The sequence below is a fragment of the Sarcophilus harrisii genome, chromosome 3 (assembly GCF_902635505.1).
Source record: "Sarcophilus harrisii chromosome 3, mSarHar1.11, whole genome shotgun sequence".
Taxonomy (NCBI): Eukaryota; Metazoa; Chordata; class Mammalia; order Dasyuromorphia; family Dasyuridae; genus Sarcophilus; species Sarcophilus harrisii.
In genome coordinates, this window is record NC_045428.1 from 439858355 (window position 1) to 439885145 (window position 26791).

General features: G+C 36.9%; 1 protein-coding gene across 8 annotated transcripts in view; it reads left to right on the plus strand.

Annotated features, from left to right (window-relative positions):
- Positions 1–26791, plus strand: part of ATP8A2 (ATPase phospholipid transporting 8A2) — a 702047-nt gene that overhangs the window by 266507 nt on the left and 408749 nt on the right. For all 8 annotated transcript variants that reach the window (XM_031960776.1, XM_031960775.1, XM_031960778.1 and 5 more), the window contains one exon: positions 11304–11368. In XM_031960776.1, coding sequence (XP_031816636.1) covers positions 11304–11368 — 65 coding nt within the window. The remainder of the gene's footprint in view (positions 1–11303; positions 11369–26791) is intronic.

The following is a 26791-nucleotide window of genomic DNA, read 5'->3' on the forward strand; positions in this document are numbered from 1 at the left end:
TATAGATATAAAAACTGAGGCCTATAGAGGCGAAGGAGGGAGCTAGGGTACAGTAAATGGAATATCGGGCCTGAAGTCAGAAAGACTCATCTTACCCAGCCTCAGACACTTAATAACTGTATGATCCTAGGCAAGTCATTTAAGCCTGTTTTCCTTAGTTACTAATCTATAGAATGAGCTGGAGAAGGCAAGAGACAGCAATGCCAGCATCTTTTCCAAGAAAGTCCTAAATAGAGTCCCTAAATGAAGTCACAGAGTCAGTAGAGTGCAGTGGACAGAGCACTCTGATTAATTAATCAATCTTTTCTGTGCCTTTCCAGAGCCTGTTCTCCCTAATGTCTGTAATTGAATCACTATTTGCCTTTCCCTCAATTCTCATCCATATCCACTCCTCCATAGTCCCTTTTCTCCTTTGTTTTCTATTTCCATTCTCTCTCTGAATCTCTTTCTCTGTTATTAACTTTTTCTCACCTTAGACCCCCCTAGGGAGGGACCTAAATGTCATTTAGTCCATTATTTTTTATTTACCTCATTTTACAGTTAAAAGAAACCAAGGAAACTGGCTTCTCTGTTCTCCCTTGTACCGTCAGTGCTAAATGTAGGTTAGTGACTCAGTATTTTTCTGAATTCTTGAAATGATTTTGCCTTCCCCAACAGGTAGGCTTTTCAGCCTTCATCTAGGATTTAGAAGATCCTATTGATTTTCTTTGAAAAAGGTATGGAAAGGAGAAGGAGGGCACATATTTTGAATGTACAATTTGGGAAAGTTTGACAGTGTAATTTATAAAAGGCTGTATCTTTCTGAGTTTTTGAACCCAATTTCTAAGTATTGTGATCACTTTTATGATTTAGTAAGTGTTTGTGGTAGGTGGCTGGTATGTATTTGGGAGGAAATCAAGTAGTTGTTAAATTTATGGATATAGATGTGATTTATGAAACTACTTGACATTTTTCATATGAAACTATCATATTTCAGAATTCAGAGGGACCTCAGAGATCATTTAATCCATCTTCTCATTTTACAGATGAGAAGACAGAAATCGTAGTGAGTTAGTAGCAGAATTGATATTAGAGTTCCAACCTCCTGACTTCCAGAGCACAACTGTTTGTGTCATTCTCCTGTTGCCTTTTGAAACTAACAACAATTTCTGTAAAATGAGTTAGGTTTGTATCTGACAATTTGCTAATCTTTTTAATGAAAGACTTGCTAGCTTAGGACTTAGTGATTTTTTTTTAAAAAAAATCATCTCTGCCACTTTAAAAATTATTTTAATGGAAATAACCATTTTCTTCTTTCAGTTTATTTGCTGAAATAAAAATGCTGATTTAAATTTAACCCAATTTCAAGGTAATTTGTGGTTTTTGTGAATCAAACTGACCCATTGAGCCTTACCTAGCAAAATTTATATAGGTCCTATGGTTTTGGGGAAGCATGGTCTTGGCATAAAGCCAGAATTTTGGTTTTCTGTGCTTAAACTTATGCTAAGTAGCCATGTTCCAGGAGTTGGCAGTTTTATTTAGCTTAAAAATATGGTTTTGGTTTGACTAAAGTGAAATTTCATATGTGACCAGTATTGAGATTCACGTACTCATGGATTCTTTTATTGCTGACAATAATTTCTATGGTTGGTGTAGCTAGTGATACAAATGGATTGGACAAATAATTTTCTGAGCCCATTTTTTTTTTTTTTAAATGGAAGTAGTTCAGGAACAAAAGTTTTTGAGTGAATATATGACCTTTTTTTTTAAAAAAAAATTACGTTGTGAATTAGCTTTTAGCCTAAAATTAATAGATACTTTGCAAATTTCTCATCAGTAGGGAAATTTGTTTACCTTCATTTAATGCTTTTTTCACCACTTATGAGAGGAATGTTGAAAATTTGACAAAAGGGACAAATTAATCAGTGATGGACTTGCCAAACAGTATACTCATTGGGCTGGTCTTTTAAAAAATCCTGTTGTCATTCTTGATTCATTCTGGGCCATAAAGTTTATAATATTTGGAGTGAGTTCTAAATCTGTTAATTTTCTCTCTTCCCTCTTCCCCAATAAATTAATCACCAACTGTGGTCCACCTTTTACCACCAGGGTGACCTTGGATAAATCATTTAAAATTCTTTGGCCTTAGCTTCCTCATGTGGAAGGAAGAAGTTCCTTAGAAAGCCTTTTCAATTCTAAATCTTTGTTCTTATGCATTGAGCTTCAGATAGATGCCTATCACTTGAAGGGAATGTAGGGGGTTTAAAAGGAGGTAGAATGGGGAAGAATGGGAATTGATCTCTCAAGGAATTTGTGCAATAGCTGGAGAGATGAAACCTAAACTGGAAACAAAGTGGAGAACAAAATATAATTGTTTATTAAAGATAGATACAAAAGAAGTTCATAGATGGACAATCTTATCTCCTTGTGAACTAGACAGGTTAGGAAAGACACCATCTCAGAGGTGGGATGGAAATTTGGGACTTAAAATGGCTGATTCTGTGAAGAAGCATGGAGGGGAAAACTGGGACATTATGGACAAAAAAAAAAATGAGAAATGTAGATTGATCTATTGAGGTCACTGAGCGTTAGATTTCTTGTCTCTGAACTTCTTTTGCAAATGTCCCTAGCACCCAGTTATATTTTTTCTCATTTTCTGTGTAACAGGGATTATCATATAGGGACATAAAAATCAGATATTTCCAGTCCTGAAGGACCTCATTTTCCCTTGGAAAAAACAAAGTATATATAGATAAGTAAATACATAATATTTAATAGTTAATCAATGAACTATATGTATGTGTGTGTGTGGGTGTGGGTGTTTTATATGTATGTGTGAGAGTGTGTGTATGTTTGTGTATCAGACATTGTGCTCTTTGAATACAAATAAAAAATGAGGCAATCTTGACTTTGAGTTGTTTACATGCTATTGGAGATATATAATGTATTCATAATGAGGAAATAAGAGCCTTGGGTGAATTGGAAAAGTCCTTTTGAGTGGGAGGGGACCCATGGACTAAGACTTGCAAGGAATCAAGGGTAAGCATGCCATTGATAGTGATAAGGTTTATATTTAGGCAACCAAAATGAAATTAGGGTTTCTGACTGACTGGGATTAAATGATAAGGTCTAGTGGCAGGTTCAGGGTTCAGGGAACCAATTGGAGAGATTTGGCTACCCTGCAACCCCTTGGAATTTGGCACAAGGGTAGAGAGTTTTGGGGACTCCCTTCTGGCAGCACAGAGGTTCTCTGTAAAGGAATTTACCTGAAAACCTAGATTGAGAAAAGAGGTTTATTATGGGGATTGGAAGTAAGGTTAGAAATCCTAACAGAAAGGCATTAAAGTCTGGTTAGGAAATAGGTGAGGGTAAAGAGAGGGTAGCACTGGAAAAGAATATTCCAGTAGACAGAGGCTCTTGGCATAGCATGGCATGTTTGGAACCTCTGCAAAAAGAGGATTTTAGTTTGGCTTTTTTATAATAGGGGGCTTTGGCTATAAGCTGAAGGGGGCTCATGGGTAGAGTCCCAAGTTGGTTCCTTGCTGGGTTTCAGCTTGAGTTGGAATTTGAATTGAATTCAGTGAGTTTCAGAACTGAGCCAACCCCACCCAGATAACAAGGATGAAACTATTTGTCCCTTGGAGCGGGGTCCGTCACTGAGCCAGAGTTGAAGGAGATTTTCTCCTTTAAGGATTTTTAGAGTTTCGGGCTCCCCTCTTCATTCCCCCCTCAAGCAGTCACTTCCAAATGCATTTGGGATAAAGGGGCAAAGATCTCTTCTTCATGTAACTGCTTTAAGCTGGCAAGGGTTGTAGAAATTTTGGGGGGTTCATGCCAGTAGATGAGGCGTGAAGTGTGGGGTTTGGGGATGGCAGCAAGGCATCTAAGGGGTGTTTGTCCCAGTCAGTTATCCCTAGTCAGTTGTTCCATGTTCTTTTGGCTGAAGGGCAGTTGAGAATCCAAAGTTTGAAGCCTAGAGAAAGTAGATCTTGGAAGCAGATTAAAAGTGGGGTGTCATTCAGGGTAGAGATGGCAACATTTGGGAATGGGGCTTTTAGCAGGAAATGCATCAGTGGGTTGCCTGTAAGAATGCTGATGGTCCATGTAACAATATCGAATGCCAAAGAAAAGTATAAGAGAAAATGCTAGGAGCAAAAAGTTTAGCCCTTTCCCTCCAATTTCCAGGAAAGCTAGTTTGTCCTTGGGTTGAGTCAGGATGGCAGAGATTAAGGGTGTGGACTCAGAGAGTCAGGCTAGGCAGGAGGCCTTGATACCTATTAGGTTTAATAAGCCACTGATGTCCATAGGCTTTTTTTTAATGCTCTGAATCCCTGGGGTTAATATGTAGACCTCTTTGATTATGAGGTTTTTAATTAAAAACAGCCACTTTTTTTTTTTTTTTTTTTTTTGTGAGGCAGGGTCTAGGGATGGAAGTGTCCCTGCTTGTCAGGGCTGCAGAGCAAGATAAGAATGCAGTTTAAACTTTTAGAAATGTCTTAACTGTCTGTGCTGTTTTTTTGTTTTTGTTTTTGTTTTTTTAAAGAGAGAATTGTTTCCTCAATCTCACCATAAATGACCAAGATAGTTTGCGCAAAGATCCTGAGCCTTCCCCCTACTATCCCCACTCCTTATGGGAGAGGGGTGGAAGGGACCAGAGGGAATGCAAAGTAGCAGCATTGCCTACCGAGCTTACCAGCCCCTGAGGTGTTCCAACTATCTTGGGATAAAAGGGGAAACAAGACCAGACCTCAAATTCCTACCAGAGAGCAGGATGCTGGGGGGGGGGGGGGCAGTTCAATCCCTGTGGTGTTCGCTGTCATGGTGAAAAGGCAGTTCATTCAGTACTGCTCCTGCTTGAACTCAGGACAGGACTGGGTTCTCCTTGGACAATTCCCGTGGTACCTACAGCATGAACCTCTCGGGTTCCCAGCCTAAATTTGGGAGGGATTTGCTAATTTAACAAGGCGTCTCCGCTTTCAGTTCCTTTCAGGAGGCAGAAGTTGCCCTGAGAAGAAAAGAGCTGGGAATCTCAGGTTTTTTAGTTCAGGTGAGAGAGTTAAAAGAAAACCAACAGCTGTTTGTAGCAGCAGAGTGGGAGAAACATCAAGGGCTCAGAATGGGCTCCTCGAGTTTTGGCCTTAGTATATTGGCCTTGGATCCCTGAAAAAGTTGGGGCGGGGTAGATCCCAGGTCTCTCATTAGGCTGGGAGTTTTTTCAACTTCGAAAGAGACAATTCTGCTGGGCATGTCAGCTAGCCACAGAAGTGTCTCTATCAGTCCCAGAATTTGAAATGAAAAACAAAAGTACTTTTAAGATGCAAAGAAGGCTCCTTTCAAGGACTCCAGAGAATTGGTGGGTGGAAAGAGATTGGATCCCTTTCAGCTAATCTAATCAGTGTTCAAATTTTAAGGTTGAGGTATTTTTTCCAAGCCAAGTGTGTCTCTGCATTAAGAGACAGCCTAAATGTGAGTCTTTAGAGATAGGGGAACAGGTCCCAAGCCCCGCCAATTCTATAGCTTTTCCGTTCTCTATAGGAATCCCTAAGAGAGAGAAAAATATGACAAAAACCTAAATTTTTGTCAATTCTCAGGAGTTTTCTACATAAGCATCCTTATGGAAAGACTCTGCTGAGCATTAGAAGCTCCAGACAGCGTCAACCACTCCCCGGGATGTCCCCACCTTGCTGTAGAAAGTGTGAGGTGGTGGCTTGCTGGAAAAAAAAAAAAAACACTTCGTGATCAGTCACCAAAATGGGAAATCAAAAAGACTTTGAAATCCTTGAATTAATAGGAAAAAAACTTTAGTGTTCTCCATTCAATCACTCCTCACCTGACTCTAAGACAGTATCCAGATTCTATAGCCCCTCATTCTTCTCTAGAGAAGCAGAGCAACAAAATGTTCCTTGAGCTGTAATACCAGAGAAACTGAGGCAGATCTGTGGCACAACAGAGCAAGGGAGAATTTGTCCGGGACCAGCTATAGAATAGAGAACAAGTCTAGAGAGAAACCACAGGAATCCCCACAAGGGAATTCTGCAAGCTAGAGAAAAGGCCAACAGGAAAGGCCTTTTTTTTTCCTTTAAAGGTGTTCACCAAATTGAAAATAGTTAAGGGGTTTTCATAGATGGTTAATTACTTTTATTTGGAACTGCACCAAAATTTTTGGTTCCTAAGACCCATGGATGACTATTATCCTTTAAAAGTAAGAAAGCCATGGGTTTTAGGTATGGGTTCAAGAGTTAGCAGTTCTTGTAATTTTCTCGGGCATAGTTTCAGTCTCTCCCTCTAACTTCTCATTTCCAGCTGCAGTCAGGGAATGAGAAGAGAAAAGAAAGAAAGAAGCTATCTTCACTTTCTTAACAATTTAATTAAATTTGTTTTGGAATTTTATTCCCCAACTATCATTCCAAAGGTCTTTCTTGAAGCAGCAACCTGGCCAGGGTTGAAGCTTAGAAAAGAAACCTTTAATTGTTGGGAGGGGCATAGAATGCCAATCCAGAAAAATAGGAGAGAATATGTTAAGAGCAAAAGTTACTGCTCTAAGGCAGGATAGATAGAAATCAGAGAAACCAAGACCCATTTTAAAACGTATGGGACAAGCTTGCTTCCTGAGAGGGCTGGAAGCTGTGGCTCCTTTAAGAGCCAGACAAAGGTTCTGGGAGGGCGTGGCCCGCTTGTCCAGGTTAGTTCATTCTTTAAAAGTTGGTGGAAAACTTTCCAGAGATTTGAGAAGATAAGATTGAGTTCCCAATCTCCCCACTGAATAGTACCTCAATAAGGGGACAGGATGGGAGCATTTAAATGGCAGGTTACCAAGCCATATGGGAGAGTCTGAAACAGACCTTGAGGTCCTTTGCGATCCCCACTCTATGGGGGAGGGGAAGGAAAGACCAGAGGTGCTGAGCGAGAGTGGGGGAGAAAGAAATGCAATATTCTTACCTCAAATAGCGAGGGCTCCTCTGTTGATTCCACGCTGGAACCTGAGGGAGGGGGAGCTGAGCAAACCCCCAAATTTTGCTGGGAAAGCAAGACTTGAAGGAGGGACCCCCCCACCCCACCCCACCTTCCCCCTGTCAGGGAGTAGCAGCCAAGGGTAGAGAGATGTTCTCCAAGCTTGCCCCAATTCAGTGACCTTTCTCCTCATGGCTACAGCCTGATTATTAGAGACCCCAGTGTATTTAACAGAGGCTTTTCTTAAGTTTCTCCATTTATCTCCCCAGAACAGATCAAAGAGAGTGCTGGCCTGGGACCCCCAAAAGGGGTCCCCAAAACAGCCATGTGTCTCCTTGGTCTGGGGGGGAGTGTTAAAGAGAAACTTCCTCTAGTGTCTCCTGCCTGAGGGCAGGGCTTTCTGGTGAGAGAAAAAGGAATTTAGGAGTGCCTTAAGACGCAAAGGCAGGGCCTTTGTGTCTGGAGGGGCTGGACAAAGGGAGTTTCCTCAAGCCAAGAATCTCTGCCCAAGGAAAGATTTTAGAGGCAGAGGTATTTCTAGATTGTGGACAGGTAAAAGCTTTTAGTTTTCCCAAATTCTTGCAGCATCTCTGTCTAGATTTGCTATAGAATAGGGAAAGAAAAAAAAAAGGTCTTTTACCTTGTCCAGAGTTCTCTATTTCCTGGTCCCATTATCTCTAAAAATAGAGTGTGACAAAAAGAGGCCCTTTTGCCTGAAAATGCAAGTACTCTCCCCTGGAGAATATTGCCCACAGCCCAGACCCGGTCTGCATGCCCACTACCTTTAAAGATAGAGTGAGACAAAAGAAGGTCTTTTGTCAGAGAATGCAGGTATTCTCCTTAGGAGAATACACACCAACAGCTCAAAACCCAAATTGATTCTGAGTGTCCAGAGTTTTAGGGTTCTGTTCAGTCACCAAATGATGTCTAGTTTTTTGAGGTTCCATTCGGTCAGGGAACCAAAATGACAAGGTCTAGATTTAGGGAACCAAAATGAAATTAGGGTTTCTGGTGGACAGGGAGTTAAATAAGGTTTAGTGGCAGGATCAGGGTTCAGGGAAGCAAATGGAGAGGTTTGGCTCCCCTGCAACCCCTTGGGATTCTGTGCAAGGGAGTTTTGGGGACTCCCTTCTGGTGGCACGGAGGTTCTCTATAAAGGAATTTACGGACCCCAAAACCTAGATTGAGAAAATAGGTTTATTATGGGGATTGGAAGTAAGGTTAGAATCCTGACAGAGGTATTAAATCTGCTTAGGAAAAAGGTGAGGATAAAGAGAGGATGGCACTGGAAAGAGTATTCCAGTGGACAGAGGCTCCTTGGCATAGCATGGCATAGCCTAGCCTAGCATAGGATGGTATATTTGGAACCTCTGCAAAGAGAGGGTTTTTGTTTGGCTCCTTTATAATGGGAACTTAGCTGAAGGGAACTTGGGGTGGAGTCCCAGGTTGGCTCCTTGCTGGGTTTCAGATTGAGTTGGAATTTGAATTGAATTCAATGAGTTTCAGTTCTGAGCTGACCACACCAAGATAACAAGGATGAAATTGTTTGTCCCTCAGGATGGGGTCCCTCACTGAGGCAGAATTGAAGGAGATTTTCTCCTTTAAGGATTTTTAGAGTTTTGGGATCCCCTTTTCAACAAGACTTGAACAGTCATGAGCAAGGAGTACAGAAAGGAAGGTGGAGTTTAAGAAAACTATGGAAAACAGTGAAGTTGCTTACTTAATCTCAGTTTCCCACCAGTACATCTTTTGTGGGCCTGGTCTAAATTCAGAATCATCCTAAACTCCAATTCATGGGAGAACTTGACATTTCTTGGTATAAGTGAGAGATACTTTTTGAGTTGTTGTTTTAAAGAAACTGGCATAGAAGACTTGCCTATAATTATTTTATCTTAACAAATAATATAATTAAAATAAAAGCAGAGCATTTCAAAGGGTTAATAGATTTGATTTGTGTTGAATGATTTCCAGTGTATTTTTTTTTAACTTTAAAATAAAAAAGCTCTATTTCTGAGAACAAGAATAAAATAAACCGCATGTTACATTTTGATTTCTTTGAACTTTGATTACCCTGAAATAATATGAAAAACAAACAGTTTTGCAGTGCTGTTAATTTCAGAGGCAGAAAACACAAGCTCCCGAAGGTCTTCTCCCCAGCCACTTTATGATCCTCTTGTTAGATGGTTAGATTAAAGATCTAGACCTCACTTCACAAGTGTGGATTGACATTTCATACCTGGCTTTGACCCAGGAGCTGATCTCATTTTATCCACAAACATCAGAAATCAACTGCACCAGAATTGGAGCAGACTTAATTTAATTTGCCACATTAGCTAAACCCAAATTTATTCCACAAAACAGCCGTGGCTTTTATAATTACATCTGTGCTATGTGGTGACTTTCTAAGGAAATTAGCTTCATCCTACACATTTTGGAAAATGCTTTTACTTGGTTTTAGAGCTTTGACTCACTGCATATTTGAATATGCTGCAATTTCCTTGGGGGTGCCCTCCCTCTGACTCTTTGACCAGGAAATACTTGAAACATTTTCTCCAGAATATCTTTGTCCAGGTTCACTTGTCAAATGGCATCTTGCTTGAGTGGGAAGATGTGAAATAAAGCAGTGAGCTGGTATTTAAAAATTACTGCTCACTGACTGCTGCAGCTGTTGTTCCAATCAAAAACTACTAGAAAATCCTTTGGAATTAGTTATACTGAATTTGTAACAGTCTGCTGCTTAAAGCTGCTGGTATCCTCTAGGGGAAGAGTACTCAACAGAGAGGAAATGATTAAAGTTGCAATATCTCTTCCCCTTTTAAATGAAAATAAAATGTAGCACCTTCCTTCTGGACTTAATCTGAGGGTTCAGACTTTGGAAGAGAGAAATCAACTTCTTGAACTTGGAAATGAAAAATAAAGAGGATACAAATCCTTGAGCATACAAAAAAGGGTACAGATAATTTGAACTATCTCTCTAGTAATCATATGCTATATAACCAGCTTCTTGCTTGTTGCTGTTTGCTCTAAGTCTTAATTATTCTTTATTGGAAGCCACTTTTTGACAAAATATAAGATTTTTTTTTTTGATCAAACATCAGACTTTTTGAGCATATGATTTGTTCTTTACAAAAACCTCAATGTATATTTGTGACCTATCTATATCATTGGTTTTCTTTGAGAATTACATGATTATATCGGCATCCTAGAACAATAATTGTATGCTTTAAAATATTATTAATGAAATGTTAACTATGCTATAAGAAATGATGGCTATGATGAACAGAGGAGCATAAAATAAATTAAAGGAACTGATTCAAAGGGAAGGAAATAGAATCAAGAAAACGTCATAACACATATATTGTATCTAGGATATACTGTGACATATTCAACATGTATAGGACTGCTTGCCATCTGGGGGAGGGGGTGGAGGGAGGGAGGGGAAAAATCGGAACAGAAGTGAGTGCAAGGGATAATGTTGTAAAAAATTACCCTGGCATGGGTTCTGTCAATAAAAAGTTATTTAAAAAATAAAAATAAAAAAAAAAGAAAAAAGAAAACAGCATACATAGTGATTATGCCAGGATAAATAAGAAAAACAACCTCAACCCCAAGCAATTGAAACCAAATTTTATAAAGTTATAAAGACCAAGTTTGTCTCAATTGAAGATATTGTAATGCCAAAGAAACTGAGCAAGACAGAGATTAGAGACCAATTCAATAATTTATTAAATGGAGAGAAATACTGGGACCACTGGAACCCAGGGCTAGATGAGACTATCATCTCAAAGAGTCTAGCCTCCAGTATTGGGGCTAGGAGCCTTTTATGGAATAACAAGAACAATGACAGAATGGAGGGACCTAGGTGGGGATAACCTGATAGAAAGAGGTTACTGATAATCTAATGACATTAAGGAATGTCTATAAAACCTTTATCTCAACCATTAAGAGGGGAAGGTCATAACCTTAAGGCAGAATACAAAATAGGACAAATGGAGGAACTGGTCACCCCATTAAAAGTGAACTTTGGCATTACAATATGAAAGGATAATTCTTCCTACTCCTTTGTATGTTTGTCTTCACTGAAGCTATTGGAAGATAAGGATAGTAAGGATAAAGAAAAATCCATAGAAATTTTGAAAGTACTTGTTTAATGACTTTTTCCTTGGGCACTTCTTCTCAAAAAGCTAACTATATTGAGTTGAGCTTTTTTCATCCTAACATATATAGATAAGCTGATGAGCCATGAAATGTTTTAAAGGTACAAGAAAGTTAAAGAAAGGATAATTCATAAAATAGCCAATAGACTTTTAAAAATCAAGAACTCATCGAAGGGATTGGAAATGTGTAATTTTTAAATTTCATTTTCTTAATAGGTTATGCCTGCAAACTGGTGTCACAAAACATGTCTCTTATTTTGGTGAATGAACATTCTTTGGACGTAAGTAAATTTTCCTCATAATTACATATAATTGAATATACCAAAATTTATAACTTTGGGGTTTATTTCCATCTTCTTATGATAACTCAAAGGAATGCATGGGGAAAATAAAAATTAAACATTAATATTTTCCTGTTTATTCATACTAACTTAGATTTATTTTAAGGGCACCTTACAAACACAAACCTTGAAGATGAAAATAAGTCTGAAGGTTGTCTCTTCTTGACAAAGCTTTGTTTTAATTATTTAAGTAGTTAGAGAAATCTAGCCTTAAATCTACTAGTTGGAACATGTGATTTACATTAACAAATAAGAAAAAGATTAAGGTAACATGTTCTTAAGAAGTTTCTTATACTGAAGGATTGTTTTTGTTATTTCTGAATCCTATCTAGTCTTGCTTATTGGGACTTTACTAAAATACCACAAAGGTCTTCCTTCTAAATAGCATCATGTCCCTGTAATCACTTCTTAATAGTGGTAATTAAAATTTAGGTTATAGGGAATTATTAGTAATCTAATTCTAATTCTAAGATAGTTTAGTCCTACTTTGCAAAAAATTTAGTAAAAATAACACTTGAATGTATAAATCATATACATTTATGAAATACTTTCCAATTTACAAAGTGTTTTCACATGTAGAATATGGCTTGTTTCTCACAGTAATCCTATGAAGGAGATTAGGGTAAGAATTATTTCCCTTTTACAGATAATGAAAATTGAGGATTAGAAAGGTATTTTTGCTTGCTGTTATAGTACTTGTTGAGAACAGAATTTGCCTCAGTTTGATTATACCATGCTGCCTCTTGAATAGGATTTTTACATATACTAAAGATTCCTTGCAGATTAAGAATTATCTGTAATCTTCACATCAGAACATGAGGTGCATGTATAAATTTCACATCCCTTCCTTCTTCTGTTGATCAAATATACTGTTATTTCCCTTAACAATCGATTACAGATCATGAATTTATTTAATTTTTTATGAACCCAACATTAAAATCACATATTTATATAAATTTATATATATATATATATATTAGCTTGTACCATATCCTTTATCATTTCCTGGAAGTGCTGGACAGGTGCAAATTAGTAATAAGTTCACACTTGAAGTTTTACCTGTTACTACATATTTAAACATGGGAATCAAAAAAAAAAAAATCTTTTTCCCTACTCATCTCCCTTGGCTGTAAAAGTAATTTGAAAGTGCTAAAAATAATTTTGTTTTAAACTTGTTAACTAATTTTCATTGGTATATTTGTTTTGGAGGGATGGGCAGGGAAACACCCAGCCAGGAGTTTTCTTAAACCCCACAAACCTTGAATTTCAAAAAAGAAAGCCATAATTGCTTTCTGAATGATTGGAGATAGGATGGGTGACAGATGTTGTTATAAGAAGTAGTCATAAGCAATAAAGAATAAGACTTCTTGACTTTTTAATTTATAGCTTTTGACAATGGCTTCCATTTTACATTTTTTTAATTTGTTTTCCTTATAAGTAATAATAAAGCAGATAAGGAGCAGAATGTTTAAAAAAAAAAAATACAGGCCCAAGCACTGAAAATAAATTCAATATCCACCTTTATTGTAACTAGCGCTTCTACTTAAATGAGCATGTCTTAAATTAATAGTTGACTCAATGTGTTACGCTTAATACCTTAGACTACGATTGTTCATGACCTAATCTATTGTTATTTCCTTGTGCAAATACATGATTGTACTGCAGAGTCTATACTGGTCAAATTTTCTACCATTGTTCTTAAGAATGGGTATAAAAGTAACTGGCTACCATCTGGGGGTCTAAGTGGTATAGCTCTGGGATGATGGTAGTAATCACCTGTGGGCAGTGAGATAGGGGCGAAGAAGTCCACAACATCAGTTGTCTTTGGCCAACCTCCAAATAAATGGAAGGCCTGAAAGTGTTAAAAGCATAGAGGGAGTGAACTGGGAGCACCATAACCTGTCAGCTGTTCCCAGAGCTTCTTGATGTATGACCCCTGGCCTCCTCACTGAAGAAAATTGGTGATTACATGGTATGTCCTCAATCTATGTCATGAGATATGAGGAATATTATCAGTGATGGTGATGCTTGAGCTCAGATAACAGGTTTTTGGGCTACCACAAGATAGCCTTTATTATTACAGAGGCAGTAAATCAAGTATATTACCATTTCTTCAGAGGTTTATGTCTATCAAATGGCTTCATTGATGAAGTTCATCTTACTCTCAGGTTTCCAAGTGCTATTGTCTCTGGTAAGGACTGAAGATAAGATCTTCCTGTAAACCTGGATGTGTTTTCTTTGGAAGAACTTCTAAGCTGGATCTCACATGTAACCTATGATATAGCTTACTTGGTTCATATGACAATTATTATGCTTGACTTTTAAAGTAAACTAGATACTTTCTTTCTTTCTTTTTTCTTTTTTCTTTTTTTTTGCTGAGGCCCAGGGTCACACAGCCAGGAAGTGTTAAGTGTCTTGGGCCACACTTGAACTAGGATCCTCCTGACTTCAGGGTTGGTGCTCTATCCACTGTGCCACCCAGCTGCCCCATTTCTTTCTTTTCTTGCAGTATGGAATCCTGTCTGTCTAAAAGGTTTCATCTTATTATTTTTACATTTAGCAGAAAGCTGACACTAGTTCTTTTCCAGCTCAAAATCTATGATCATGTGATAATTATGTTTTTGCATGAATTGGTTGGATGATAGCAACTATTAGGTGAAGAGATGTTTTCTTAGTTTACCTCCTTAAATTTGATTCATGCTTTCATGTTTTACCTTGTGTAAAACCTTGTAAGTTGAAATAACTTCATATATTTCATAATTGAAGTCATAGTAGCAAAGAATGAATTTTTCAGCATTTTGGTCAGGGTTTCAGAAATGGATGCAGTTCTCTCTCATGGGAAGTTTTTCTGTTTCTCATCTTGGTATGCAACAGGTGATAGAAAATCATTATTACTATTTTGGCTCATTTTTGAGTGGTTAGCATTCCTCCTACTCCATTAAGGTAATAGAAACATCGCCCAATTATTTTTCACTTAAATCCACAATAGCTTTTTGAAGCTAATACCATTCCTGATTCAACCCTACACTTACTGTATCTTTTTGCAGATGTTACATATTCCTTGAGCCTTTTATATTTTGCAGTCCTATAGAATTTCTTTGATAGAAATGCTGAAGACATTCCAATCTCAGGTGCTTTGACAATCAAATTCCTCTTAAAAATTAAGTTAAAATCTTCTAAAAATAGTCTTGTGTTACTCTGAACATATGTTTATGATATTTCATTCAAGCATTTGGCATAAAAGAAAAAAATCATATATTCAGGCTTGGTCTTAGAGCTTAAGGACAAAAATTAAAAATCCAATCCTGATGTCATCATTTAACAAAAAATTTTGGAAATTGTAAGTTGATGAGGTGAAAATCACAGGCATCTTTGTTTAGGAATAGCCAATAGTTTTCCCTGATTATATTAGTTAGCATTAGATTAAAATATCACAAGACTAATGATATTATTTGGAGTCATGTAAAGGAAGACCCAGGAGTCTTAAGGGAAAGGGACTGAAGTAATTAAATGTCTAAATGTCAAAGTTTTTAAAGAAATGATTTTAGCCCTTACTTTCAAAAGAGAGTTGTTTTTCTTGAAGCTGAGATTGGCTAGTTCTGAAATGGGAACTTTTGCATTGCTCCTTATAGTAATATTTAACCTTAATTGATTTGAAATATGTCTTTCATTTTCATAATGACAAATGTTAGTATCAATGAGCAGGTGGGAATGGGAATGTAGAGAGGGTAAGTCTTGGTGACTGGAAAGTGTCTTTCAAGTAGAATTACCTTAAATAGATGAGTACCTTTATTTCTTCTACATGGGGTCAAACCCAGATAAATATTAAAAGAATATTGTCAAGTAATAAAAATGTAACAAATTGGCTATTTTATTAGGGTAACCTTACACTCTTGACTTGCAAGGGCAAGACTGTTTTCCCAAATAGATACTTTTCTTGGCTATTTTTGAATTCCATTCGATTCCCAACTTTTTAGATGTAAAGAAAAAATTAGTTTTTTTTTTTTTTAATTAGATGAATGCCTAGGCTGTTCTACATTTTAATAAATCAGTGGTGATTTATTAATAGGACAAGTATGTTACTGGGTAATATTGACATTACTCAGGTGTATTTTATATACCAAAAACCCCCCAACCATACAAGAATCCAATCATAGTTTAACCCCGAATTAAGTTTTTAAAAAATTCTTACGTGGTTCCTGAACCCATTTTCTACTTCTTCACTAATGTCCTTATGAAAACTAAACTTCCTTAAGGAAAAAAGTTTGGGGAATAACAACAACAACAATAATAACAAAAATAATAGCATCTAGTATTTATATGACACTTTAAGGTTGGTAAAGCACCTTAAATAGATGTTATCTCATTTGATCCTCACAACAGCCCTGGGAGATAGAGGCCATTATTATTCCCATTTTATGGATGTACATACCTAGGCAGACAGAAGCTAACTGATTTGCCCACCATCCCAGATTTGAATGCAGATCTCCTTACTCCAAGTCCAGCTTTCTATAAATTGTATCTGATAATTTCCTCTGAGGAGTTGGCACACATATTCAAACCAGTTTATATATGTTTTTCCAACAATGTGAAAACCCTTTCTGACACAGATATGTACATTTCAAGAAATTTTTCTCAATCCTTTCCGTAATCTGTAGGACTCACTAGGATCTATCATTGTAGCTTTGGAAAAAGATTTAAAAATGTCAACTGTCACCCCTCCATTAAAAAGAATATTTCCATAAACTTAGTGGAAGAGAAAAAATAGAATTCTATGTGAAATTATGAATCTGAGCTCCATCATTGGCAATAATGGATTTTTGATTATTACCCTATGCTTTGCTTTGGTATTTTCTGGACAGGGATGTCCTGTTGTATGTCTAGTCTGCCTCAGAATCCATCAGGAGAGCCTGATTCTCTTTGGGGAATGGGGCTGTTCATAGGCCTGAAAACTTCACACTTGGAGCGTCTTGGAAACTGCACCCCCAGGGTTTCTCTTCCAAACCAATTTTTCTCTGTTGTCTCTTCTCTATTCCTATGTGTGCCCAATGAAGGAGAGATGAGTAATCAAGAAGGACTTTTTGTAGGACCATAGCTCATTCTCTTGCCTGGGGGTAAGTTCTGCTTTCAGCCTAGTCCTTCGCGCCATCTTTCAGGGGAACACTCCCTGTGGAGAAAGAATATATCATCCACATTACTGCCCCCATCCGCTGCCAAACAACAGCCATCAGAGTGGCAGAAGAACAGGGCAGCTGCAGCAACAAAGCATCCCAAAGGAGCAGCTAAATCACGCTCTGGGCCCATATCTCCTCATATTCAAGGAGAGAGAAAAGAATATTCTCTGACTGCCGGCTCTTCTTCTGTCCTGCTGCCCAGCAGGTATAGCCTTCAGTACAGCCCTTGTGTAGGAGGACAGGGACATCTCAGCTGCAAGATCTTGTTGAATAGCAGCCCTCCCCAGAAAGCAGCCCTGCATTAAGCCTGCACCCTTATTCCCAGCAGCCATTATCCAGGGGTAACACCCCTTGTAGAAATGCACCCTGATAGCTTCCCTTGCAGGTGTTCTAAGTCCTGGCTCCTCTGCAGCTATAAAGATGCGGAAAAGAGAACTTTCACAGCCCAAGTCTTTAGCCCTATTAAATGGTTCAACAGATGTGATTTTATGGATGGAAATGGCGATGAAGGTGCATTACTTGAATACACCTTGTGGAACATTGAGACTTCTCATCTGACTTTGATCTGAAAATTCCCATTAGAATGTGTGAGCTCTGGGGGAGTAGGGACACATAGTAATTAAGTGCCTTTGTCTTTTTTCCCCACTTATTGTTCCTTTGTTCATTCTTCAGGAGCGAGGGACCGTTTAATGTAGAGGCCAGTTTCATCACTATAATTATAGGAGCTTGGACATAGAAACAGAAATCAGCTGTTACTTTTTACAAATGAAGAAACTTTGGCCTATGAATGTTAATTGATTTGGCCAAGGTAACAAAGATGCAAGATTAGAATTACTGTGTCTTGAGTCAAGCCTATCTATTTTCCATGGCTCTCTGTACCTGATCTCTATTATTTATACTCATTGTTAAAATTTTAGGGACAGCTACGTGGCACAGGGGATAGAGCACTAGCCCTGAAGTCAGGAGAACCTGAGTTCAAATTTGGCCTCAGACACTTAACACTTTCTATCTATGTGACTCTGGGCAAGTAACTTAACCCCAATTGCCTCAGCAAAAAAAGAAAAGAAAAAAAGAAAATTTTATTGATATCTTTTATTTCATATCATTTAACATCTTTCACTGTATTCTCTCCACCTTCATTCTTTCACAGAGTTCCATCCCTTATAAAAAATTTTAAACCTAACATCAAAAAGTCTTAAGGTTGCCTACAATGTTCTGTAGTCATGTAGTTCAGTTCTGTAGAGCTGGAAGGAACCTTAGATGTCATCAAAACCACTCCTCCTTTCACAGATAAATAAATAGAGATACAGAAAATAATTTTCAGAATAACACAAATAGTGAATGTCTAGGGTGATATTTGAATTTATTACTACTACTATTCCAGTTCCTGAATTCCGTCTACTATTTATTCTATGCTGCCTCTAGTTTTAAAAAATAATTTCATTAATATCTTTTTTTTTCTTTTTTTTCTTTTTATTTTATTTTATTTTATTTTATTTTTTATTTAATAGCCTTTTATTTACAGGATATATACATGGGTAACTTTACAGCATTAACAATTGCCAAACCTCTTGTTCCAATTTTTCACCTCTTACCGCCCCCCACCCCCTCCCCTAGATGGCAGGATGACCAGTAGATGTTAAATATATTAAAATATAAATTAGATACACAATAAGTATACATGACCAAAACGTTATTTTGCTGTAGAAAAAGAATCAGACTCTGAAATATTGTACAATTAGCTTGTGAAGGAAATCAAAAATGCAGGTGTGCATAAATATAGGGATTGGGAATTCAATGTAATGGTTTTTAGTCATCTCCCAGAGTTCTTTTTCTGGGCATAGCTAGTTCAGTTCATTACTGCTCCATTAGAAATGATTTGGTTGATCTCGTTGCTGAGGATGGCCTGATCCATCAGAACTGGTCATCATCTAGTATTGTTGTTGAAGTATATAATGATCTCCTGGTCCTGCTCATTTCACTCAGCATCAGTTCGTGTAAGTCTCTCCAGGCCTTTCTGAAATCATCCTGTTGGTCATTTCTTACAGAACAGTAATATTCCATAATTTTCATATACCACAATTTATTCAACCATTCTCCAACTGATGGACATCCATTCAGTTTCCAGTTTTTAGCCACTACAAAAAGGGCTGCCACAAACATTCGTGCACATACAGGTCCCTTTCCCTTCTTTATAATCTCTTTGGGATATAATCCCAATAGTAACACTGCTGGATCAAAGGGTATGCACAGTTTGATAACTTTTTGAGCATAGTTCCAAACTACTCTCCAAAATGGTTGGATTCGTTCACAACTCCACCAACAATGCATCAATGTCAATATCTTTTTTTTAATCACTAAAATTTCTCTTAGCATTTTTTCCCTTCCCTCATCCCAGGAAACTATCCCATGGAACAAATGATATTTTAAAAAGAAAAGAGGAAGAGAATAAATAAGCAAAACCAGTCAATATATTGAAAATAGTCTGCAAATGTATACAATGCACAGTCTTGTGGACCTCCCATCAGGAGTGGGGTGAAGGGATATTCTCAGATCTCTTCATTAGAGCCAGGCTTATTCTTTGTTAATGTGTAGCTTTTACTTTTCATTGCTTTGTGGTGGTTTTTCTTTCTATTTACATTGTTGAAGAGATCGTATATATTGTTTTCTTAGTTCTGCTTACTTCAGTTTGCAGTAGAACCTATAAAAATTTTAATGATTCTTTATATGCATCATATTTTTATTTCTTATGGCACTGTAATATTCTATTACATTCATGTTCCACATTTGTTTAGGCATTCTCTGATCAATGGGCATATATTTTTTTTTAATCCTTTGCTGCTCTAAAAAAATGCTTTTTGAAATACTTTATCATATGTAGGAATTTTCTTCTGGCAACTTTAGAATATAAGCCTAGTAGTGTAATGTCTAAGTTGAATGGAGGCATTTTAGTTCCTTTATTTGCATAATTCCAAATTGCTTTTTACAATGCTAGAGATTATTTAAAATATGAATGTAGGGTTTCTTCAGTGTATAAAACTCCCCATGAGGAAACTCCCATTGATCAGCTCTAGTTCTGGTATCACTTTTTTATGAGTTGCATGGGGCGATAAGGCAAAATGACTTGCTCAGCATTACACATTCAGTATATATTAGGTACATAACTTGAGCTAGACTTTTCGATCCACATGCTAACTTTTTTTCCATTATGTCACACTATCCTTGCCACCATCTCCATCCTTGCACATACAGCATAGCTCAAGAGACTGCTCAAATAACTGTTTGCCACAATCTGAGTAATATGTACTTACTTCTATTTGGGACAAAAAGACCAACCCAAATTGACTACTACAGAGATCATTCATAGAAAGCAGAATTATTTATTAGAATCTCAAGAAGCGGACCCCATCCTGGTCCGTGAGTCAAATTTCACATCAGGATAGGTCCAGAGCCTTGAAAATGATTACAGCTTTTATACATTTCAGACAAAGAACCTCCAAAATTCCGCCCTCTATATGTTGTGATTGGTCACATAAATCTACTGTTCCCCTAGTTGGTTAGTGGAATGCAGTAGATGAGGTGATATACAGCTTCTTTGGCCACATTGGACAATGGAATGAAGTCCAGGCCTTATCTAAAATCACGTGACTCCGGAGAAGCCAAAACTGAGGCCTATAGGCTTGATCTACTTTAGCTAACGGTCTCTAATCAATATGTGCTGTTAAGTTCTTCACCTTTTCCCACACACTTCTCATGCATTTAGTTCCCTGAAGATGCATTTTGGTGTTCTGGATCTCAGTGTACTTAGTAGTTTCATTTATAAATACAGGAAATTGAATTTAACCATCAGTAAAGCAACCTTTTTAAAAAAAGATTATTTTTCCCTGACAGGAGAATACGTGTATCACTTTGACATGAATACATGTATCAATCACTGTTTGACATTACTTAAACAAGTTGTTTAATTACAAGTTGTGTAATGTTTTTAATCAATCACAGTTGCATATTCCTCATTCAATTGTGACAATGAAGAATATGATTTGCAGTAATGGGGAATTAGACATTGCTTCAGTTATCCTGAACTCCTTAATTTTCTAATAGAAGAATTATATGCAAGAAGTAGATTAATTACAACTGTCTTGAGATCTATGCAAAGACACACCAAGAACTTTGAGGAGACCACAATTTAGTGAGGTAATCCAGAGGACTACTCTGTAGTGTACGAAGGCACTGGCTCCTCCCCAGGGCAGAATGATATTCCACAACAGAGTCATCTGCCTGTGTTCTGGTATCTGGGCAGTGATCCCCTGGCTGCTGCTGTCCCCAGCCCTTACCCCGTCATGCTGTGGAACAAGGAGCCAGCTGTAACTTCTTGCCCCACTTCTCATTCCCATTCCAGAAGGGGTATGGGAAGGGTGTTGTGTGGCTAGGGGGGATCCCCACTGAGACCCGGACCCAGCCTCCCCTGGATGTCAGCCTCCCATATTGTTGCACTGCCCTCAGCTCCCTAATTAACAGCTGTGATGCTCACTCTTTTCTGCTACCTCCACCTTGCTGCACTGGGATTTGTGAGGCTTAGTGGCATTGTTGCTTGTTGCAGAATGGTGGGAGAATGGGGAGGAGGGTTAATTGGCAAAGAAGGGGGCAGCAGCAAAGGAATTCCTGAGCAGCTTGCAGGGAGAGTACAAGTATGCGTGTTAGGTTGTGTCTTTGTGCCAGAGTCTGATGGAGTAAAGGATGCTGAGGGAACATTAAGCCACTAGCCTTCTCTGTCATTGGTTACCTCCTTAGGGTTAATAGTGTCCTGGATTGTGGAGACAGTTGCATAATTTTTCATTTGTAGAAGTTCATTGAATTTCTAAGGAACCAAGAAAATGTCCAGTTTTCTATCTGATTGTTTATATGGAATACTTTTATAAAAACAAAGAAACAGGGAGAGGTGTCTTCTCATAGCTCTTTTTAGGGACCATTCTTGATCATTATAATTTCCCAGAATTTAATTTTAAGTTAGACAGTTACTGACTTTTTTTTAATAAAAAAATTTTTTAGAAACCTTTTTCCAACTAACTTTATATAAAGAGCCTCTTTTGTGTGCTTATGGACTGATTGATTGTTTTGTCATTCTTTCCATTTATGTTTTTCAAGTTATTATTCTTCTGACTTTACTTTGCTTTTTTGAATTCATCCTGTTGATTGTTTCTTATAGCATAGCAATATTTCTTTTACATTTATGTACCACAGCTTCCTTAACCATTCCCTAATTAATGGGGGTGATCCAATTAATGATCATCTATCTTGTTTCTAGTCTTTGACTATTGCAAAAATTGTTGCAACAAATATTTTGGTGCATAGGCAGGCTTTCTTTTTCATAGTCTGCTTTGCACTATTTGCCTAATACTAGAATTTCTGGGTCAAAGATATGGGCATTTTAGTCACTTTGTTTGCTTAATTCCAAATTCCTTTCCTGAACATGTATTAAATATTACTTTATCCATGTATTAGGAGTTGGAGTATTTTTTTCTGAGTAAGGTTCTTGGTCCAGTAATGTTCTTTTATGAACACCATAAAATATATACCTTTATGATGTCCCATCATCTGTGCTCCAAGAATAGATACTATATTGAATCATATAAAGAGTCCCTTTTTTTTTTTTTAGCAGTCTTGGTGGGGAATGCTTCCCTAGACTTGGGAGAATTGGGTTTAAGTTTGACAATTAAAATGTGATTTAGAATAATTTGGTAAGCTCTCTAGATCTCTGAGAGAGTTATTAGTCTTTGAAAAGCAAAAAACATAATGATGCTGGGAACACTTTTCAGCATGGAAAGAGATCTTTTTCTGCAGACTTACATGAATCATGAGTATCATATGAACTTTGCATATTATCTTTTTTTAAAAATCCCATAGAACTTTAAAAAAGAAAGTGGTTTGTTGAAATTGGGCCACCCTGGTGGCAGATTGGCACATGTGTCTTCTATTGAAGCTGTTCATCTTTTTAAGGCAATGGCAGCCACATGCCTTGTTTTGTAGATCCAGTGCAGAGTGTGTTATGGCTATAATTTAAGCTATAAAATAAAGATTAAATATATAATTGAAAATGATTTTGCAGAATGATGTTGAAGGCTAGAATATCATGAAAAGGAAATTATAGCAGGCATAAAAATGGCTTACTGTAGAATTGAATCATGGTTTGGGTAGTAGATAAAACTCCATTTATACAAACTAGATGAGATAAAGTCCTAAAATGATATTTAGAATATGACTGAAAAACTTTCTGTATTTGTATGGAAACAATGAAGGCCTTGTTGCCAAACTGAATGTAAAATGAAGTTATTTTTCTTGAAGTTGATTTTATTTGAATTTAGTTTGTTACAAGATCTTATTATTTAATGGCTCCATACTATTCCTTTGCAATTGCTTAATGAATTCATTTTGGGAGTATTTTTGTTAAGTTATCAAACAGCCTTGATTGAAACAGGATATTAGGTTTGTTGTTTTTGGCTGCTGAACATTTTCATATTTCAGCTGATTTAAATTTCTGGGTGGTTCATTTGTGTTATTGACTGAAATCTTTTAATCAGGTTTCACTGTGTGATTTCTGTCTCCAGTAGCTGACTGACTTAATGAGACATACTTAATTAAATGTATTTTGTTGAACAAATGGGCTTATTGACTATGAACCATCTTCCTTTCTAACTATCATGATAGGAGTAAAAGAGAGAATCAGTGCCAAGATACCTAGATCTGTGCTTTGTTTTCTGTGACCTTGGTGCTTTGATTTCATTTAGGGTAATATTTTTTCATGAGTCTTTTATTAATATTGTACAGTACTCCTTAATGAAAGATAATGAACTCTTAATTTCACCTCATAAGCAACAAATTAGGAAATATGACAAAATGTAGAAATCTTCAATGTTGGAAGGACTCCAAGAAGTATTGGATGATGACTTCAGGAGAAGAGAGATTCCTTACAAATACTGAGGCTTTTTAAATGCAAATTAATTTGCAAAAGGCATTGTGTTAATTTAATAAATTCTGGGACATTGTGAAATATGTGAATCAATCAATTGGTTTATTAAACTAAAAATGGAAAACAAAAGAAAAATTAAATAAACAAGAAAATGTAGGAGAGGTGACATGAAAGACATTATCCATGACATATATTACTCAGAAAAACTGGGCTAGTCATGTGACAGTAGCAATTAATAAATAGCCTGAGTGCTACCCCGGCACTCATCCATGAGAACCAAGAAATTTAAAAGAAAGCTTCTAGTCTGATATGTGGAATTTGTCTGAAGGGAGGTATTCTGGAAGGGTATGAAAGGAATTACCCTGAATGATAAAATATGAATGGATTGTGATCACTATTAGAATGAATAGCAATACCAATAAATTATTGCTCATTGGTGAGTGTGGTTCATCATAAACTAATCAGCATTTATTAAGCAATCATTATGTAGCAGACATGGTGCTAAGTGCCATGGATATACAAGTCTGATAATCATAGAACTTATATTCTAATAGAGAGAGACAATGGTACATAAGGGGATGGTGGCCAGAAAGAAATGTTCTGGTTTGGGAAGTTTGGGGCAATGTATGGAGCCTTTGATCAATGACCAATGAGCCCTTGCCAATGGCAGTGCCAACTAAGTTATGGTTACAGATCCATAAAGTGAAGAGGAAGACTGTTGACTTGATGGTGATTGAACTGGAATGTGAAGCAGGCTAGTTCTGCCTAAATAGAGTAAATCATATGAATATTCACCAGCCTGGACAGGCTGGGCTCCAAGATGGTGTTCCAGAACACCATTCCTCAGAGCATGGGCAGAGCAAATAATAAGGTCCAGCAGTTTAAAGAGTGCAATTGGAAATGGGGTGAAAGTCAAGGGAGAAAAAAGGGGGGAGAGACAGAGAGACAGAGAGAGAGAATGTGTCAAGTCGATTATATATAATCTTCATTACAAGGCTCCTTGCCTTACCTAATCTTTGCATTTTCCCCTCCAAAACCTAACACAATATACTCTAGCTAAGTGTTTAATAAATCTTGTTGTTAAATTGGTTGCACAAAGTAGATTAAATAACACACAGTATTTGCTTCTTCGAACTTTAAAGTCTAATGTTCTATTTCTACATTCATTTAGCCTGTGACCACATCCTAAGGAGGAAAGGATATTCTCTTATTTGGTGGTTTTAAATTATTCAGAGCTTGCTTTGAAATTCTAAGGTTTTTTTCTCTCTTTACTCTTCTCCCTTTTATGAAATTAAGTTGTAAAGTAATTGAATCATTTACCAAGAGGGAGGAAGTCTGACTTAGCAATGAATTGTGGCAGTAGAAACTCCTACATAACTTTTGAAAGGGTAATTTAGAGCCATAAGTTAGAGTCAGCAAGAATAATTAGCACTAATAATAAATAGCACAAGTGTTAATCACCATAATTTCTTTCCTCTGAAACATGTTTAAAAAGGTGCTGAGTTGTCTTGGGGGGAAAGATTGATAATGGTCTTTTTATTTAAACATTTGTTTTCTCTAGTGCCTAAGTGAAACATCTGACAGTTAAGAAGTAAGGAATTATTTATTTTGAACTTAGAAGTTTTCTTTTAAATTTAGCTTTGAGATATCCTATCAGTTACAGGAAGAAAATAAAAGTGAATCTATATATTAATGTTCTATTCTGAATGACATGTTAAATTTTTGTGGGAAAAAGTGCAAGTAAAAGTATCAATATTCTGTTATATTCGTACTTCTTTATTTTTCAACCCTTGAAGATAATTAAAGCTCTGAGAGTAAGCTTATTTTAAACAGGCACTTCTGTTTACTTATAAATACCTATCCAAGGTACAGCTTAATGACTATACGGAGGTGTCGATTTATCTGCATAGTGTTAGCTTGGTACTTTTTAATTTACTATAGTGACAGAAGTGACATATTTCCTAAATTTGAAATTATTTAATTCTATTCCTTTCTTGTAACTTTATTCTTCTCTAGTGCCTATATATAAATTGTCAGCCCCTAGCATTTTATATCCAAGGGAAAGGAAAGATGAATATTTTATGTTCTCTATATTATATATTTATAGTACATATTTAATTTGCTATTTTATAATACATTTTAATATGTTATATTCATTATTCTTCAAATCCCATATTGGGAATCCTTTACAGAATGGTAGTACCATTCTTAGAATCGAGGTATTGTGGTAATGGGAGTGATGTCTCCCCTTAATGCTAAGAACTCTAATTATATACATGAAACCATGGATCCATGCTGCTGCTCCTAAGCTGTCTTCATCCTACATTTTGTTCTTCTCACCCAGCCTCTTCTTTAACATTTTACTCTCATTGGATACCACAATGGAATTGGCCCACTATCACTCTGAAAAAGGAAGTGTTCACCATCTCTTTAGATTCCCTCACCAAAATACTTTTCCCTGACCACTAACCCATTATATATGTTCACTTTGTGAACACTAAAAGGAGAATAACAGTCTCAATGGAAAACATCATTTCCTCATGGAGGTTGATGTGACTTACATTTAATGTGTTTCTAGAAGGCATACAATAAAGCATCTATGAAATGCATGAACTGTCCCAAAATACTCAAAAAGAGAAAAAAACAGTTCTAACATTATATAGAGTTCAACTGATCTTGTACTATGTTGATTTTTTTTTTAATAAATAGATTTTCCTCAATATGAATTCCTCTTTCAAGATCTTGTTTATAACTAAGTTCCCAAGTTACCATAGCCTTGACCTTATATATAAAATTAGAGTTCTTAGCAATAAGGGGCAATCACCAGTTATCCTGATTTCTATCTGGTCTCTGCACCCAGATGGCTCTGGAGGGGAAAGTGAGGCAGATGACCTTGCCCAGCCCTACTTCACTGAAATTCAATTCACTGGCATGTCATGGCATCCCCTCCCTGATATTATAGTCCTCTTCAAAAACGAAGGAGAAACAACCACAGCAACTGAATGTCAGACAAGTGGAATATCATTCTATTTTTACTCATCTCTATCTGGTAATTCAGTACTTGATCAACAGACATCTATGCTTTAAAATTCTGCTATTGAAAATGAAACCCTTAGCTTAGGGACCATCATCTTGTATAAAAGAACAAGCCTTGGACTTATTTTTGTATTCTACCTGTGTGACTTTGGACAAGTCCCTTCACTGGTCTGGCTTCAGTTTTCC